This window comes from Notolepis coatsorum, assembly GCF_963971535.1.
Source record: "Notolepis coatsorum genome assembly, chromosome: 4".
Lineage (NCBI taxonomy): Eukaryota > Metazoa > Chordata > Actinopteri > Aulopiformes > Paralepididae > Notolepis > Notolepis coatsorum.
In genome coordinates this window covers 71,518,137-71,536,954 of record NC_140168.1, presented here as the reverse complement: position 1 = coordinate 71,536,954, position 18,818 = coordinate 71,518,137, and the positions used below count along the sequence as shown (strand labels likewise).

The window sequence follows — 18,818 nt, the reverse complement described above, 5'->3', positions numbered from 1 at the left end:
ATATTGAGTCTTTTCCTCGTGTCGTGGGTGTTTTCTGGAAGGCGGGGGGGGGGCAACCTTCACCCACAAGGCGTTAGACGTCATATTCTGTACTTCTGTGCTCCTTCTATCATATGTGTTGCACTGGGTCTGTATTATATTAGCGATGCGGTCGGTGCTGCTATAATAACGCAGGCAGGGTGTACAGGTCTACACTGCGTCTCGTGTGTGTGAGACAGTCAGCAGCTGTATAATATCATGGTTATTATAGACGTACAGGCTTGCTTAATTATGGAACAGGAACCAATGAACATGATTATCTTACTGCCATAGGAGCTGTATGACAAGGCGTGGATATTAGAGGGCAATATCATCAATATAATATTTCCACTGGTCTCGAGTCGGTACGACTGCATGAGGTTTGATTGCGTCCAGACGAACCTGCGATACAGTTGTCATCATCATCACACAAATGCAACGAAATAGATTTTTTTGGTTTGTTGTGTACCACCTGCAAACCTGACTTAAATTATCTTATTTTTTTTTAAGCAATTCAGAGCGAAGATGTCGGGGTCGCTTGGAGTCGTCGGGCCCTCCTCCTCCTCACCGCCGGGCGGGGGGCCTCATGCTGCCGCTGCCTCACAGTTGGCCACCGTGCAGCCAGCCGGTCCGGTGGTGCTGCAGACAGTTACAGAGCTGCTGCCGGACCTGAGCCACCTCACCGAGGATGAACGGAAGATCATCCTCTCCGTCATGGACCGACAGAGGAAGGAGGAGGAGAAGGAGCAGACCATGCTGAAGTAAGTGGGAGAGGTCGGGGGGGGGGGGGGGGGAGTAGTATTTGGTGTGGAGCCCAAACAGCAGTTTACTGCAGCAGTGGCAAACAGCAGCTCATGGTATATATAGTATACTATATATAGTAGTAGTAAAATGTGCAGCTCGGATAGAAAGCATTTCACCCGTTATCCGCGCTGCTGTCTAGTTTTCTTGACTCGTTTTTTTATTTATTTATTTATTGGTGGGTTATTATATGTGCACGCCTGTTAATATCTGTGTTGACATTCGGCTCTTATAGCTGTATATAATCTCTCCAGTCGCTCTAAACATCGAGGCGGGGGCGCGCTTCTTCCGTGCACGCAATGACATCTCCAGCAGCGCTCGCTCCCCGCCCGGTTGTGATGATGTGTAGAGAGATGTCGGTCGTCAGTAGATATGTGAAAATGTTTGTATGTGTTCTTTTTCTATTCTCGTTTCCATCGGTGGGTAGATTGCGCTCAGGCCTGGGTGTGTTTAGCTTGGGCTAGATAGTACACACACAGGTGCTGTATTATAGCTGTGTTGCTTTGGGTTGGGTTAGCAACGGGCGCCATCTTCACACAAACATTCCATCAAACAGCGTTTTGTTAAAGATTAGTGCCCGTTTGAACGGCCGCAGTTAGGAGCGTGTGTGAAATGTGTGACAGAAAGAGGCGCTGTGTGGTTTTTTAAGCGCCTTGTTCGGTGCACGCGCGGCCGCTTGACGCTTTCAGCGCCAGGCGCTGGCCACGCATTGCGCTGCTGTCTGACGTGCGAGCGGCAGCCCTGCCGCGCGGCAACAGCGTTAATAACATGATGGTGATTAAACAGGCCGGGTATAAAATATATAATACTATATTATTACTTAGTACTAGTAATAGTATGGTATATATACAGCGTTATTGTACATGCTATCATACAGAGGTATGGGTTATATGCAGGTGTATAAGTCATGATGTCATCTTGGTGTTATAGCCTGAGATAAAACTCCCTTTTCAAATCACATGAGCATGAGTTGAAGAGGATAACGGATTGGACCTCATTTATATGGTTTGCTGTGAATTGAAAGAATAATTTTGACCTGAGAGTTTACTGTATACTGGCTGTTGTGGTAGGATTTTTAGTTTTTAAGGTTTGGTATAATATCAAATTCAATACACACAATTGCTAAGGGGATGCAGACCAGAGAAAGACGTTTGTCTTGTTTACATCAGGGTCCCCCATTTTCAATTCATAGTGACATTTATGACATACACAACATACATGACATCATGACATCATGACATGTATGGCATAGGGACATACATGACATACAGGTATATAGTACATATAGACTGTCTTTAATATGGCTGTATGGTTATTACACAATAGCCTATTGCATTGTGGTTACATTATAGTTTTACACCTGCACACAGAGTATATTCAAGCAAACATCACCTGTTACCTTTGTCATCTTAATCTCATTATGTTTGCTATTTTCTTTAATGAATTGGAATTTAGATAGTCGTGACAACAGCAGCATGTGTGATTTAGTGATTCTATGGCCATGATGATGCTTTTACGTTGACTCCAACATATCCTAGTTGACAAGCAGGGAGAGAGAATGGTGAACTAGGATTACAGCGTTTGGATAAAAGAGATGGAAAATATGTGTATTTATTAGCCTCGGTAGATATCTCTGGGTGGAGCGTTTCAGCTACAGAGTCTGTATGTAGATATCTCTGGGTGGAGCGTTTCAGCTACAGAGTCTGTATGTAGATATCTCTGGGTGGAGCGTTTCAGCTACAGAGTCTGTATGTAGATCTCTCTGGGTGGAGCGTTTCAGCTACAGAGTCTGTATGTAGATATCTCTGGGTGGAGCGTTTCAGCTACAGAGTCTGTATGTAGATATCTCTGGGTGGAGCGTTTCAGCTACAGAGTCTGTCTGTAGATATCTCTGGGTGGAGCGTTTCAGCTACAGAGTCTATGTAGATATCTCTGGGTGGAGCGTTTCAGCTACAGAGTCTGTCTGTAGATATCTCTGGGTGGAGCGTTTCAGCCTACAGAGTCTGTCTGTAGATATCTCTGGGTGGAGCGTTTCAGCTACAGAGTCTGTATGTAGATATCTCTGGGTGGAGCGTTTTAGCCACAGAGTCTGTATGTAGATCTCTCTGGGTGGAGCGTTTCAGCTACAGAGTCTGTCTGCTTGTTGCATCTCCATCACAGAGGGGACTAGTCTGGTTCAGAGAAGCCTGGTTCAGAGTAGCCTGGTTCAGAGAAGCCTGGTTCAGAGAAGCCTGGTTCAGAGAAGCCTGCAGAACCGTTGTAGGATAGATGCCTGCTGGTGGGACTCAGTGCTCTGCTCTCCACACAATGGTGCAGTGGTTAGTGCTGCTGCCTCACAGCGAGAAGGTCCTGGGTTCAAACCCCACGGTGCTGCAGTGGTTAGTGCTGCTGCCTCACAGCGAGAAGGTCCTGGGTTCAAACCCCACGGTGCTGCAGTGGTTAGCAGTGTTGCCTCACAGCGAGAAGGTCCTGGGTTCAAACCACACGGTGCTGCAGTGGTTAGTGCTGCTGCCTCACAGCGAGAAGGTCCTGGGTTCAAACCTCACGGTGCTGCAGTGGTTAGTGCTGCTGCCTCACAGCGAGAAGGTCCTGGGTTCAAACCCCACGGTGCTGCAGTGGTTAGTGCTGCTGCCTCACAGCGAGAAGGTCCTGGGTTCAAACCCCACGGTGCTGCAGTGGTTAGTGCTGCTGCCTCACAGCGAGAAGGTCCTGGGTTCAAACCCCACGGTGCTGCAGTGGTTAGTGCTGCTGCCTCACAGCGAGAAGGTCCTGGGTTCAAACCCCACGGTGCTGCAGTGGTTAGTGCTGCTGCCTCACAGCGAGAAGGTCCTGGGTTCAAACCCCACGGTGCTGCAGTGGTTAGTGCTGCTGCCTCACAGCGAGAAGGTCCTGGGTTCAAACCCCACGGTGCTGCAGTGGTTAGTGCTGCTGCCTCACAGCGAGAAGGTCCTGGGTTCAAACCCCACGGTGCTGCAGTGGTTAGTGCTGCTGCCTCACAGCGAGAAGGTCCTGGGTTCAAACCTCACGGTGGTGCAATGGTTAGCAGTGTTGCCTCACAGCGAGAAGGTCCTGGGTTCAAACCTCACGGTGGTGCAGTGGTTAGCAGTGTTGCCTCACAGCGAGAAGGTCCTGGGTTCAAACCCCACGGTGCTGCAGTGGTTAGTGCTGCTGCCTCACAGCGAGAAGGTCCTGGGTTCAAACCTCACGGTGGTGCAATGGTTATCAGTGTTGGCTACTGGCTGGTTACTCGAACCCACGATGTTGTGAATACATGGTACGCAGGTTAGCCCATGGTGACACGGAGCACCCCGACCACCTGTTGTGTGGTCTATACTGCAGCTGTAGCACGGAGTCATTCTCACTCGATTGACAAGTTATACAAGTCAAGTCTTATGGAGGTCTATTTTTATGGAGGTGTTACGTGTTAGGGAGTATATTTATATTGTTCTCTCCCATTTACCATGGTAAAGGTTATGTATCGCCATGGTACCATTTTAACCCCACACCCCAGCCTAACCTAACCTTGTCCTCAGTAGAGACCTCACACCCAAGTTTCAAGTTTGTTTATTAATTATCACAATAAAATGCATGTACTTTACAGTGAAATGCTTGGTTCTGTATGAGCCCCTGAGAGTGTGCTTCATACAGTAAAAAAAGCAAGTAAGAAAGTAAGTAAGTACAAAATAAAAAAAAAAAAAAAAGTAAGTAAAGAGGAATATACAATATACAGTACAATATACAATCTAAAGTACAACCTAGGTACAGTCTAATTACAGTGAGTACAAATGAGTAAACAGAGTCAATGCAGAAAATGAGGTACAAAACGTTTAGGTAAGGTGCAATTGCAAATGAGGTATGATTGAATGTAGTGCAAACCTCTTTAATAATAGATAAATATAATGTAGTGTTAAAGTGTCTAAAGTGAGTGTTAAGGTGAGTGTTTGTTTAAAAGTGAGTGTGTGCATGTTGATGTGTGTGCAATGAGTGTAGATGATTGGTTGTTACATGGAGTCATTGAGCATCCTGATGGCCTGGGGATAGAAGCTCCTTCTGAGTCCGGTAGCGCTTGCCTGACCGCAGCAGTTCAAAGAGGCAGTTGTTTGGGTGTCTTTGGTTATTCTCTTAGCCTTGGCCCCCCACCCTAACCTAACCTTGTCCCCAGTGGAGACCTCACACCCCACCCTAACCTAACCTTGTCCCCAGTGGAGACCTCACACCCCACCCTAACCTAACATTGTCCTCAGTAGAGACCTCACACCCCACCCTAACCTAACCTTGTCCTCAGTAGAGACCTCACACCCCACCCTAACCTAACCTTGTCCTCAGTAGAGACCTCACACCCCACCCTAACCTAACCTTGTCCTCAGTAGAGACCTCACACCCCACCCTAACCTAACCTTGTCCTCAGTAGAGACCTCACACCCCACCCTAACCTAACCTTGTCCTCAGTAGAGACCTCACACCCCACCCTAACCTAACCTTATCCTCAGTAGAGACCTCACACCCCACCCTAACCTAACATTGTCCTCAGTGGAGACCTCACAACCCACCTTAACCTAAAACAAAATCTCTTCTCTAGCAGTTACTCTTGAAAGCAGTTTTTTTTTCTTTCACTTTGTGTGCATTTAGTGATATCCAGGGCCCGGTAGTTCAAAACCTTTCATCTCAATCAGATCCGATCAGATTTTGAAATCCCATTTTTTGTGATCCAGGATCAGACAACTCGGACAAATCTTGTCCCGGTATTTCAAAGCAATTCAGGATAGGATCACCCTGATCCAGACTCAAAGTTTTCAAGTTTACTAGATCCTGAATATCAGTGCTTTTGTTATGGGAACAGAGTAACGGGACCCGAATAAGAGAGTGAAACAGTTCAACAGGTTAAACGCAAAACAAGCGTGTATTTATTGTTCACAACAGGATAAATCAAAATAGACAAACAATCATTTCTCTACAATGAAGTGGGGTGTCGTGTGAGCAGGGCGGGAGACCTGAGTTAATGAAATGTGTAGTTACTCCCAAAATGTGTTGTGTAGAAAATGACTATGTGTGTGTATTAGTGTTGTCAAAAATATCGAAATATCAATACATATCGATACTGAATATTTAAAACGGTTTCGATACTCATTTCCCGAAATATCGATACTTTCTGCAGTATCGATACCAGCTGGCTTGCTCCCGCAAGTTGTTGACAGACAGACACGCTGCTGTCCTCCTCCTCCTCAGAGACCAACAGACACAAGCTGCTGCAGCCTCCTCCCCCTCACAGACGCGTCAGACCTGTCTTCAGTTTGTAAACAAAGCTATTAGCTAACGTTAGCTAGTCCGTTAGCTCCGTCCATTAGCTCCGTTAGCTTATGCTAGCTAGCTGGCCACCTTTATAATTACTTCATGGAAACGGAGTAACGTTAAGTCGAGTTCATTCATACTACACTAGTACACGTATGAACTCGACATAACGTTACCCCGTTTCCAACGTTAAGTCGAGTTCATTCATACTACACTAGTACATGTATGAATTCGACATAACGTTACCCCGTTTCCATGAAGTGTTTAATGAGCAGCAATCTTGTTGAAAATGTAACGTTAATAAATGCTCCGAGCATAGCTCCGGAGATCTCTCTCTCTCTCTCTCTCTCTCTCTCTCTCTCTCTCTCTCTCTCTCTCTCTCTCTCTCGCCATCATGAAAATTGTTGTAGTTGTTGTTTTAACCAAATAAAAAGCAGCAGCACTATTGCATAACTGAGTCATGTTTGCTATGTATTTCTTTCTTTAGGGGAGTTTGTTTCACAGTTTTAGCATGATGTTTTATAGATGGCTAGGTTAAACAGGTTTTTGTTTTTAAGAGGGGTTTGATCTAAAGATAAACAAATGGTTTTAAAAGTGTTATATTTATCTTCTCTTATAGTACCAGAGAGAAGCTGAGGAGAATCAACCAGCAACAAAAGCTAAATCTGTTAAAAAAAATATATATATATATATATTTTTTTTTGGTATCGAAAATATCGATACTTTCGATACTTTTCAAGGTATCATATCGAAGTCGAAATTCCAGTATCGTGACAACACTAGTGTGTATTTAATATCTATATATGTAATGGGGTATTACCGTGTTGTTATATGTAGTGGAACAAGGTTGCCTCAGCAACGCCAGGAAATAATATCGGGAATACCCCTCGAGGAAATAACACTTGAGGGACTTGGCAAGGTAGGGGGAGAAAATAACCACGGGAGAGTAACGAGTGAACTTGAACGCGACGTGCGCGCTGCGGCTACGAGGAGCGCCGTCTTCCCAAAGGCACAAGAGAAAAAGAACACGAGATTAGTAAACCAGCCAACATCTACCCACGCTAGAGGGGAGAGAAGAACGAGGTTAGGATTAAACAACAAGCAGATAAACAGCGCACCAACAACGAGAGTTAAGTACACAGAAAATCTGAATGTAAATCACGAGAACTAGGAGAGACTAAATAGTCTAGAGAATTACTTTAAGAGTAGGATCAGCTGTGAGCAGAGTTGCGTTCCTCATATCAACATTGGCTGCACGTTGGGGGCGGTCAGGTGGCGTAGCGGAGATTGTGCTCGTCACCAATGCAAGAGGCTGTGGTCTCGACTCCCGGAGAGTCAGCATTGCCTTGGCTCGGGCTGATCGCTATACTAACTCGTTTGGCTGAGTTAGGGGGAGGGGAGCCGTGGGTGGGTCCTGGGCGTTGTGGACAGCGACCCCTACAGTTCGGTCGGGGTGCCTGCTCAGCGAAGGTAGGATCTGGTGAGAGGTAGTGCGGCCTCCCACACGTTACACTCTCCCAGTGAGAATCTGCGCGGCCAGGCTGGCTGCACATGCGTCGGAGGAAAGCATGTGACAGTCTCCGGCCTCTCGGACCAACAGTAGGGGAAAGTGCGCAACAACCAGGAAGGGGGTTGGGAATTGGCATAACGACTAACAGTGGGATGGGAGAAAAAATCGGAAAAAGAAGGAGGGGGAAAAAGATAATAAAAAAAAAAAAAAAACATTGGCTGCATGCACGCGAATGACGCCACGTGCATGCGCGCTCCCCGGCGCGCTCCCGCGCATAAATGTTCCCTCGCTTAAGCACAGACTAAAGACAATGCCTAATTGCCTCTACGAATGGAATGTAACACATTTCATTCACAAGTTAGGTGTGAATGTATCTGAGAACGTCTTTAACAAACCTGACGACCGGCGCTATTGATATGCAAAGTAGCCCAGGCGATTTGGCGAGTGCAGCACATTCCTGTGTGCACGCGCGTGCCGTGCACATCCGTGCGTGTGCGTGCACGCGCTTCTGCTCACAAAACTTTGACTGCACTGCGTGCAATCCCGTCCCATGAAGAACGCATCCCTGGCTGTGAGGCGCAAACGTCTAGGACGGCCCGTACGTCGGGGCTGAGTCCTCAGGAGGGAGCCAACGGGCTGCGGTACCTGCTCAGGTGTAGTCCTCACAACAGCTTTAATCCTACCGATATCCATCTAGTCATTCTAGTATGATGAAATAATAGAAGGAAGACAAGAGACATCTATAATGTCTAATTATATTGTTAAATACATAAAGGACATAAAATCATAATGGAATTGTAATAAAAAAAAAAACTCCCACTAGGCAGGGTAACAACAAAAAAACATTCATTCATTCAGCTGTATCATCCAGGCGTGCTTTGAGGAGCTGAAGTGAGGTTTCAGTTTGCTGAAGGTGATGACAGATGATGGACAGATCTTTTTTCTTTAATCTAAATTACATTTGTGACAATCTTTGTTGTGATACTTTTATGAGCATAAACATTTATGTCATCAACATTTGGTTGAAAACAAAATAGGCCACCAGAAACGTGACAATTTTTTTTAAAAATAAAATAGATTTGTCATGAAGGCTAGAAATTGTGTATTATTTCAGTTAACAAACTTTGCCATCTTATTTATATTGAAACATCTTTTTAAATAAATTGTATAGTTGCACTGGAAATCCACCCCTCTGGTGGGATCAAGACAATCCAGTTTTTTTGGCTCAAACTGATCCCAATCCTGTGTTGTCGGTTTGAACTACCCGTTTTTGTGAGGATTGGTTCAGTCCCCGCCACACGCTCCGCTCCTTTAAGGTACTGTGTTGATTGATGCATTCCCCGCCACATGCTCCGCTCCTTTAAGGTGCTGTGTTGATTGGTGCATTCCCTGCCACACGCTTTTGGAGCAAGTATCAATTCCAGCGCGCACCTGTCATAGTTTTTGATTAGCGCCCCAGAGGCTTTTTATACTGGGACTTCCCTTCAATCGATGTCGGGTCGTTTTGAATACTTCTGTTTCTGCCTGTTGTTCCCCGTTGCTGTGCCTCGTCTACTCTCCCTCCAGGACATCTGTGGATTGCCGCTGGTGAAGACCTTGTCCCTCGTTTTGAGCTGCGCCTCGTTTACCCGCTTTACTCTTGCGCTTTGGTGAGTTTGAACCAAACCCTTTTTTGGACGATTCTGTTTTGTGTGTTTTGAAGAACACTGAAGAGTTCTATTTTTGCTTACACTTGACTCAGCTAAGTTGTGTGTTAAAGGAGACACTGAAGATTATCATTTGCTTGCACTGGACTCAGCTGGGGTGTGTGTTTAGAAGAGACACAGAAGTTTATCGTTTTTGTTTTGCACTGACCCTCAGCTAAATTGTGTGTTGTGGTGAACACTGAAGATATCGTTTTGTTTGTTCTGACTCAGCTAAGGGAGGAGGAGACCGCACTGCCTCTGTGTGATGTGGACTGTTATTTACCTCTCTCTCTCTCTCTCTCTCTCTTTTCCACCTCGAGTTGAAGCTGGGAGTATCTGCAGAGCCGCTTCAGCGTCAATACCGTTTCCCCACCTCGAACACCAAGAGGATCTGCAGAGCCGCAGATAACTCTGCTGAAGGCAGTCTCCCTTTGTTTCAAGATTGTTACTTGCTCCTTTTTGACTCTGAAAATAAATACGCCCTAGTATTTAGCTAACTCTGAACTACCTGTCTGTGCCGTGCGTTTGAGGTCGGTTTCAAACCCTAACAGTTTTGAAGATTTGATCCAGATTAAAGCTTGGATTTGATTTCATGATCTGATCGGATATCAAAGCGATCTTAATCGTGTTTTTTGGTTGTGAACTACCCAAAATCCAAATTTTATCCGATCAGATAGGGATTCAAAGTTTTGAACTACTGGGCCCTGTTGCGTGTTGCTTTTTAACAGCGGAGGAGTGCAAGAATGTGACAATTTGACCATGTGACCGCGGCAGCGCGAGAGAGCGGCAATGCGGAAATAGGCTGTCTATTGCCATTCTCTAAGACAAACGCTAACCTTAACCAGCTCCTTAACAGCGCCTAAACTTAACCGTTCTAACCTTAACCAACTCCGAAACAATGCCTAACCTTAACCTTAACCTTAACCATGCCTAACCTTAACCTTAACCATAGAAAGAATATTGCCATTCTCTAAGACAAACTCTAACCTTAACCAGCTCCTTAACAGCGCCTAAACTTAACCGTTCTAACCTTAACCAACTCCGAAACAATGCCTAACCTTAACCTTAACCTTAACCATGCCTAACCTTAACCGGCGAAAGAATACACGTTAAAAAAATAAATTTGATGGGATTCGAACTTGTCAACAACGGACCGCAGGACCGCAGGACCGCTGCGCTGCCAGGTGAGCTGAGCTTCGAATGAAAATCATGGCGGATTAGGGCGGTTACATAATGCCGCAAGCTCTGCCGCTCCGCTCCGCGCTCTGCGGTTGCCGCGCCTGCCGCGGGGTGTGTCGCAGCCAATCAGGGAAAACGCGGAAGCAACGGCAGCACTGCTCCGCTGTTAATAAGCAATAGGCGGCCCTGTTGCCGTGATTTTTTTCCATAGCCTATGTTTTTGCGGAGACGCTCTCTGATTGGCCACTGACGTTTCTGGTCGTGTGACATCTGCGGCCAATCGTGTGACGCCTGTTTCTTTCACCGGTTAAGCTTAGGCACTCTTTCGAAGTTGGTTAAGGTTAGAGTTTGTCTTAGAGCAGGGCGATAGAACACCAACCATGATTCCAAACTCTAACCGTAACCAACTTCGAAAGAGTCGCCTAAGCTTAACCAGTGATAAACTAGGCGTTAGGTAGTTTGCATGCTGTTCGAGGCGGAAATGGGCAAAGACACAGGCATCACGCGATTGGGCGCACATGTCACATGACCAGAAACGTCAGTGGCCAATCAGAGAGCGTCTCCGCAAACATAGGCAACGAAAAAAAGACGTGTAGCCTTTTTACAACGCATCCGTGTTTCCGGGTTCCCGTTTGGCGCTCTGATTGGCCAGGTCATGTGACATGTGCGCCCAATAGCGTGTTTGCCCATTTCTGCGTCGAACAGCCTGCAAACTACCTGGCGTTCTATCGCCATGCTCTAAGACAAACTCTAACCTTAACCAACTTCGAAAAAGTGCCTAAGCTTAACCGGCGAAAGAACTTGTTGTCACGCTCTAAGACAAACTCTAACCTTAACCAACTTCGAAGAGTGCCTAAGCTTAACCAGTGTAGAAACTTGCCGTCCCACGATTGGCGCTCATGTCACATGACCTGGCCAATCAGAGTGCAATACGGGAACCCGGAAACGCGGATGCGTTGTAAAAAGGCTTCAGGCGCCCTGGTGATAGCCATTCCCAAGGCTAATAGATGTGTATATAAACTTGTTGATAGACCTCCCCCACCCAGATGTTTCCAGGATTTGAACTGGCAACCCTCTGGTCACAAGTCCTTAAAATGGATAGTTTAGATTTTTGGAACCTTAGCCCTATTTCTTACATACGAATGATGATGTTGATCGCTAGAATCCTTTCTCAGCACAATCCATGCTGTTCCTCTAATTAGCTCCAGATAGTTAGCCAGAAACCAATGCAAAGTCAATGGGGTCGAGCTCCTGTCTGTCCAAGCTGATGGATGCTCACTGAAATCTACTTCACAGTGCAACACAAGACTCCGTTGACTTGCTTGTGGCTAAACATCCAGAGTAATCCACAGTGTGGATTCTACCTCACTGACATCTTCACTGGTATGTCGTAAGGAGTGGAGTAGAGGAGCCGCAGGACAGACTGGCAGGATGCTGGTGAAGCATTGAAACACGACAACGGGTGTATTTATTAAACGGGAGGAGGGAGGATGAAGGTGTGTTGACTCACCTGACAAAACAACAGACACGTAGGAGCAGGTAAAAGATAACAGACAGGAGGAGTGAAAATACATACATAATGAGCTGACAAACATATACAAGGTGAATATGACAAACTGAACAAGAGAGAACAAACATATATATATACAAGGTGAATATGACAAACTGAACAAGAGAGAACAAACATATATACAAGGTGACGTATATGACAAACTGAACAAGAGAGAACAAACATATATATACAAGGTGAAAATGACAAACTGAACAAGAGAGAACAAACATATATATACAAGGTGAAGATGACAAACTGAACAAGAGAGAACAAACATAATATACAACAAGGTGACGTATATGACAAACTGAACAAGAGAGAACAAACATATATATACAAGGTGAATATGACAAACTGAACAAGAGAGAACAAACATAATATACAAGGTGAAGATGACAAACTGAACAAGAGAGAACAAACATATATACACAATGCAGTGTTTCCCACAGGATTTTGTGAGACTGTGGTGGGTGAACCTCTGCCCCTCTAGGGGGGTCCGGGTGCATGCCCCCCCGGAACTTATTTTTTTGTACATTTTTAAGTTAAATGCATCAATCTGGTGCACTTTGAGAGCAAAATAAAGAGGCTAGATCTATGATGAACTTTGTGCTCAAAACACAAAATCGACTAGACTAGTGCTTCCCAATCCTCTCCTCGAGACACCCCAGCCGTTCAATGTATTTGTTAAATTCCACCACCAGCACACCTGATTCAACTTAACTAGTCCTTTATTAGTTGAATCAGGTGTGCTGGTGGTGGAATTTAACAAATACATGGAACGGCTGGGGTGTCTCGAGGAGAGGTTTGGGAACCACTGGACTAGAGCATACATTTGAGCCATCAAAGAAATGAAGCAAAAGTGGTTACCTGTGTTGAACTGGTTTATTTTTTAGAAAATAAAAAAATATACTGGATTACTATTACGACTACTACCACTGCCAATACTACTGATACATCCATATTGGCAAACTTTATATTTAAAAAAAATAGTAAAAAGAAAATAACTTTTCTTTTTGTATGACATTTCTTTTTGTGGTTCATTATACAACTGTGGCGGGCCGCCACAGTCTAGGTAATTAATGGGAAACACTGCACGGTGTATATGACAAACTGAACAAGAGAGAACAAACATATATAGTGTATATGACAAACTGAACAAGAGAGAACAAACATATATAGTGTATATGACAAACTGAACAAGAGAGAACAAACATATATATACAAGGTGAAGATGACAAATTGAACAAGAGAGAACACATACACAAGGAGAAGATAAGAAACTGAACAGGGGAGAACAGATGAGCTTGGAGGGGACTATAGTGTTGAATGCTGAGCTGTATGCAGCATTCTCACATAGTTCCAATGCCTCTTATCCAGGTGTGATGCTGCCAGGTGTATGTCATCCTCCGTGAACCTGTTGGGGCAAATTGCAGGGGGTCCAGGGTGTTGGGGAGGCAGGAACAGATGTAGCCCTTCACTAGCTCAAAGCACTTAATGGCTATGGAGGTGAGAGCTACAGGGCGATAGTCGTTGAGGCAAGCGGGTGTGGTTTTTTTTGGGTACAGGGGCAATAGTGGACTTTTTCAAACAGGTGGGGATGACAGACTGTTCTAGGGACAGGTTGAATATGTCAGTGAATACTGGGGCCAGTTGGTCGGCACAGACTTTCAGGACACGTCCGGGGATGCCGTCCGGTCCTGCTGCTTTCCTACCCAAGGCTTTTGGTTTGGGAAAACTCAAATTGAGGTGGAGGGAACTATTTCTTCTTCTACCAGAGTAACAACAAGTAAAGGTCTAGCACTGTTTCTGTGTAATCATCGATGTTGTCTGTGTTCTCACGAAACACGCTCCATTCGGTGCAATCGAGTGCATCTTGGAGTGTGTTTTCTGAGTTCACAGACCATCGCTTCACTTCTCGCATTTCCGCCGGGGCACGCTTAACTCTTTGCCCGCCAAACCCGAGAAAAGTCGGGTTATCTCGCCATGCGTTGACCGCCAAAACCCGAGATTTCTTTGATCTTTTCCTTTGATCCCTGTTCTATACAGTCAGCCGGAGCCATCTAGGTGTCTCTGATTCATATGCCTACGTTGGAATTGCAATGCCGATCGAATATCACCAGGTGGCAGTATCGCCTACCTTTTGAACTCTGATTGTCTGAACTAAACTGTCTCTGTCCTGCTCCCTTTCTTTCCTGGCTCGCTCTGAGGGGGACGAGCTCTTGCAGAGCAGTCGTTAGGAGATCGCCTCGCCTCAAAACCTATAGTTTCCCATATACGAGTAATTACATATAAACTAGTAATCGCGATTGCCGATGGGATCATTGGAATTATAACTTTTGGAGTACCTTCTGGCTAAGGTAAGGTATATTCTATGTCTATTTTACCAAACCTGAAACATGTTTCTGTAATGATCACAGTGTCGTATCTTACCAGACCTAAACCAAGCTGCACAGTGATTGATTGAATGAAAATTGTATTAACAGATTGCAGAATGGGTACAATACAGTACGGCTCAATACACACAATTGTTAAGGGGATGCAGACCAGGGAAAGACTTTCGTCTTGTTTAAACTTTACATCAGGGTCCCCCATTTTCAATTAATAATGAATTGTAAGTAAGGGTGCAACTTGCTCCGTGCAATCCATTCTTTGTGGATCTAGCCCTCACTGTTTGTCCTTGGATGATCACAGGCATATCACATGCTTGTGTGTCATATTGGCGTTTCATTGTCAATGTTTTGGCTTGCTTCCATGCCATGACATTCCTCACCACGTTGGGTTTCATCTGTGTCCCCCTGGTCTCTGCACTGGAGAGCTCCCCAGACCCTCTGTTGGAGTGTTCCTCCATGCCAGGATGGCTTTCCATGGGTCTTCTCCATCCAGGATCGCCTTTTTTAGCAGAGTTTTGGCTATTTTCACTGCAGCCTCTGCTTTGCCGTTGCTCTGACTATGGTAGGGTGATGATGTCTTGTGATTTTGTCGTTGTGAGGCCCATAGCGTAGATCGTGGTAGGTGTCTGCATTTCGGTGTGCAATGTGTTCGGTAGTGGCGTCCTGGACAGGAAGTCGGCCACCTGTGGGTCCTTGCCTTGTTTGTACATCACCTGTAGTTGGTATCTCTGTCATCTGAGCAGCATCCTCTGTAGCCTCTTGGGTGCTGAAAGTAATAATTACCAGCGGTTTGTGATCAGTGTGTACTATACTAAGCTATGTGATAGCCTCTTGACAAAGTTACAAACAACATAAATTATCCCTCTCCTCTTTCTTTCTTTCTTTCTTTCTTTCTTTCTTTCTTTCTTTCTTTCTTTCTTTCTTTCTTTCTTTCTTTCTTTCTTTCTTTCTTTCTTTCTTTCTTTCTTTCTTTCTTTCTTTCTTTCTTTCTTTCTTTCAACACACACACACACACACACACACACACACACACACACACACACACACACACACACTGAGAGCCTCACACCAAGCTATGCTGTGTTTGAACAGGTAGATCAGTGGTTTGGTCACTCATGTGACCAGCGTCCTGCAGACCAACCAGAGTAAGTAAGTAAGTAAGTAAGTAAGTAAGTAAGTAAGTAAGTAAGTAAGTAAGTAAGTAAGTAAGTAAGTAAGTAAGTAAGTAAGTAAGTAAGTAAGTAAGTAAGTAAGTAAGTAAGTAAGTAAGTAAGTAAGTAAGTAAGTAAGTAAGTAAGTAAGTAAGTAAGTAAGTAAGTAAGTAAGTAAGTAAGTATTTATAAAGCACCTTTCATACATGTCATGTAGCTCAAAGTGCTGTACACAAACATAGGCATATATAACGATAATAGCAATAAATTCACAGTGATCAGTTAAGATCAATGTTTAAAAAAAAAAAAAAAATAATAATAATAATAATAATAATAATAATAATAATAATAATAATAATAATAATAATAATAATAATAATAACGTAAATTGCTCTCATAATGTGCACTAAACCAATGCACTTGTACAGTACGTAGCAGCGTTGGCTCTCATAACGTCAGTTAGCCAGCAGCTCCAGGTACTAAAAATAAAGCATCACATTAATAAGACAACAGTAATAAAAGTACGTCAATAGGCAAAGTACAGTAAAATAACATTTCAGTAAAAGATCAATACATAAAAAATATAAACATAATAATAAAAACATTTCAATAAGATACTCGCTTTCCCTAAGGCATGGTACACTATTTGTAAGCTAGACTGTATAGGTACGTTTTTAATTTTCCTTTAAAAATGTGTATGGAGCTGGCGTTTCTGATGTGTGTTGGTAGTGTGTTCCATAGTTTTGGGGCATAGTTGGCAAATGCCATACTTCCTATCCTCTTTTGGTTTCTGGGTGTGTCTAGTAAACCTGTAGTGGATGACCGTAGCGTTCTTGAGGGCAGATAACTAACTAGGGAATTTGCTATGTATTTTGGGCCTTGCTCATTTAGAGCTTTATATGTCAGGAAAAGGACCTTAAAATCAATTCTATGAGTTATTGGAAGCCAGTGCAGAGTGGCTAGGACTGGAGTGATATGTTCTCTTCTCTTTGTATGAGTTAGTAATCGAGCTGCAGAGTTTTGGATAAGCTGAAGCTTCCCAATGGTTGCTTTGGGAAGACCAGTGAACAGTGCATTACAATAGTCAAGCCGGCTTGAGACAAAAGCATGAATCAGTGTCTCTGCATCCTTTTTATTTACGAAAGGTCTTACTTTCGCTATGTTTCTTAGGTGGAAGAATGACGTTTTCATGGCCTTATTAATATGAGACTTAAAGGTCAGGTCTGAGTCCAAGATGACACCTAGGCTTGTAACCTCAGTTTTTACATAGGATGACAGACTCCCCAGGTTTTCACACAGCACTTCCCTTTTCGCTTTTGGGCCGATCAATAGGATTTCGGTCTTGCTTTCGTTTAATTTTAGGAAGTTATTGTTCATCCACTTGTTTATTGCTAACAGACAGTTTGTAATGGACTGTATGACTGTAGTGTTATTTGGTTCTGCGGAGATATATAGTTGTGTATCATCAGCATAACTATGGAAGCATACATTGTGGTCTCGAATGATGTCCCCGAGGGGCAGCATATATAGTGAGAAGAGTAATGGACCAAGGCAGCTTCCTTGTGCAACTCCAAAGTCGCTGTCATGTTTCTCGGATACATTGTCTCCAAGCTTAACATAGAACCTTCTCCCCTTAATGTATGTTATGAGCCAATTTAGTACATGATCGGAAAAGCCAACCAGTCTTTCAAGACGACTGATCAGGATATTATGGTCATTCGTATCGAACGCTGCACTAAGGTCCAATAGGACAAGAATTGAGACTTTGCCAGCATCGGAGTTTATCCTGAGGTCGCTAACTATTTTAGTAAGGGCAGTTTCAGTGCTGTGATTTGTTCTGAAACCTGATTGTAATTCCTTCATGATGTTATTATCTTTGAGAAAGGAGTTTATTTGTACTGAGACTATCTTTTCTAATATCTTTCTGATAAATGGAAGGTTCGATATTGGCCTATAGCTTTTTAGTTCGTTTACATCTAAGTTTGTTTTCTTTAGTAGTGGTTTTACTACAGCCGTTTTAAATGCATCTGGAAAAGTGCCTGTTTGAAGCGACATATTTATGATTTCAAGGACATGATTTGAGACACTATCGAACACCCGCTTGAGAAATGCTGTTGGTATAGGATCAAGGCAGGAGGTGGCGGAATTACACTCAGAGACAATCTTACAGAGGTCAGGTAATGTAATACATGTGAATTCTCCCATAGTTATCTCAGGTGGGTTTCCACTCACAGCCAGATCTATATCAGAGGCAATGCTTGCTCTAATCAATGATATTTTTTCATTAAAGAAAACTGTGAACTCTTCACATTTTGTGGCTGATTGCTGCGGTATATGGGGGGGTGGCATGTTAATGAGCCGGTCGATGGTGGAAAAAAGTACCCTGGAGTTACCCATATTTTCTGAGATCATTTTGGAAAAATATTCCTTTCTTGCAAGTTGTATTGCCTTATTGTATGCGCCCATGGCGTCTTTGTATAAATTAAAGTGAGCTGTGAGTTTGAATTTCCTCCATTTTCGCTCGGCTATCCTACATTTTCTCTTGTTATCTTTAACATTGGTTTTATTTAACCATGGAGAGATTCTATCAGTTTTTACCTTTTTAACCTTCAGAGGGGCGACAGTATCTAGCACTGTTGACAAGGTGCTGTGGAAGTTTTGAAGTTTTTTGATTTAAGGAGGGTTCACTGCATTGGTCATATGATTTCATCATACTAGAGAATTTTGCTTCAGCTCTAGCATCCAGAAGCCTTCTGTGAACTAGGAATTCGCTTCTGGTTTTATGTAATATTAGACTTGTATCGTAGAACACACAGTAATGGTCAGAAATTGGAATTTGTTTTACTGATACATTCTCAATGTTTAGCCCTGTTGTTATTAGTAGGTCCAGAGTGTTGCCATGTTGGTGGGTGGCCTCGTGAACATGTTGCATCAGTCCAAAACTGTCCAGTAGGTTCAGAAACTCGCAACCCCTGGGGTCATCCTTTTTATTGATATGAATGTTTAGATCTCCATTAAGAATGATTCTATCATACCTGGTAATGCAGATCGATATGAGTTCTGAAAATTCCTGTATGAAGAGTGGCGAGTACCTTGGTGGTCGATACAATGTCACACACACTACTGGCAGTTCTGTTTTCAATACAATAGCAAGGTATTCAAATGATGAAAATGTTCCCAAGTCAATATCACTGCACACAAATTGAGTGGAGATGATGGCTGCTATTCCTCCTCCCCTCCCAC

The 18,818-nt window shown here is 43.9% G+C and overlaps 1 protein-coding gene across 1 annotated transcript in view; it reads left to right on the top strand.

Annotated features, from left to right (window-relative positions):
• Positions 1-543: 543 nt before the first annotated feature.
• Positions 544-18,818, top strand: part of rims2b (regulating synaptic membrane exocytosis 2b) — a gene marked incomplete at both ends in the record, with an annotated part of 270,766 nt that continues 252,491 nt past the window's right edge. Inside the window, 1 exon segment of the mRNA XM_084311974.1 lies at positions 544-779. Coding sequence (XP_084168100.1) covers positions 544-779 — 236 coding nt within the window.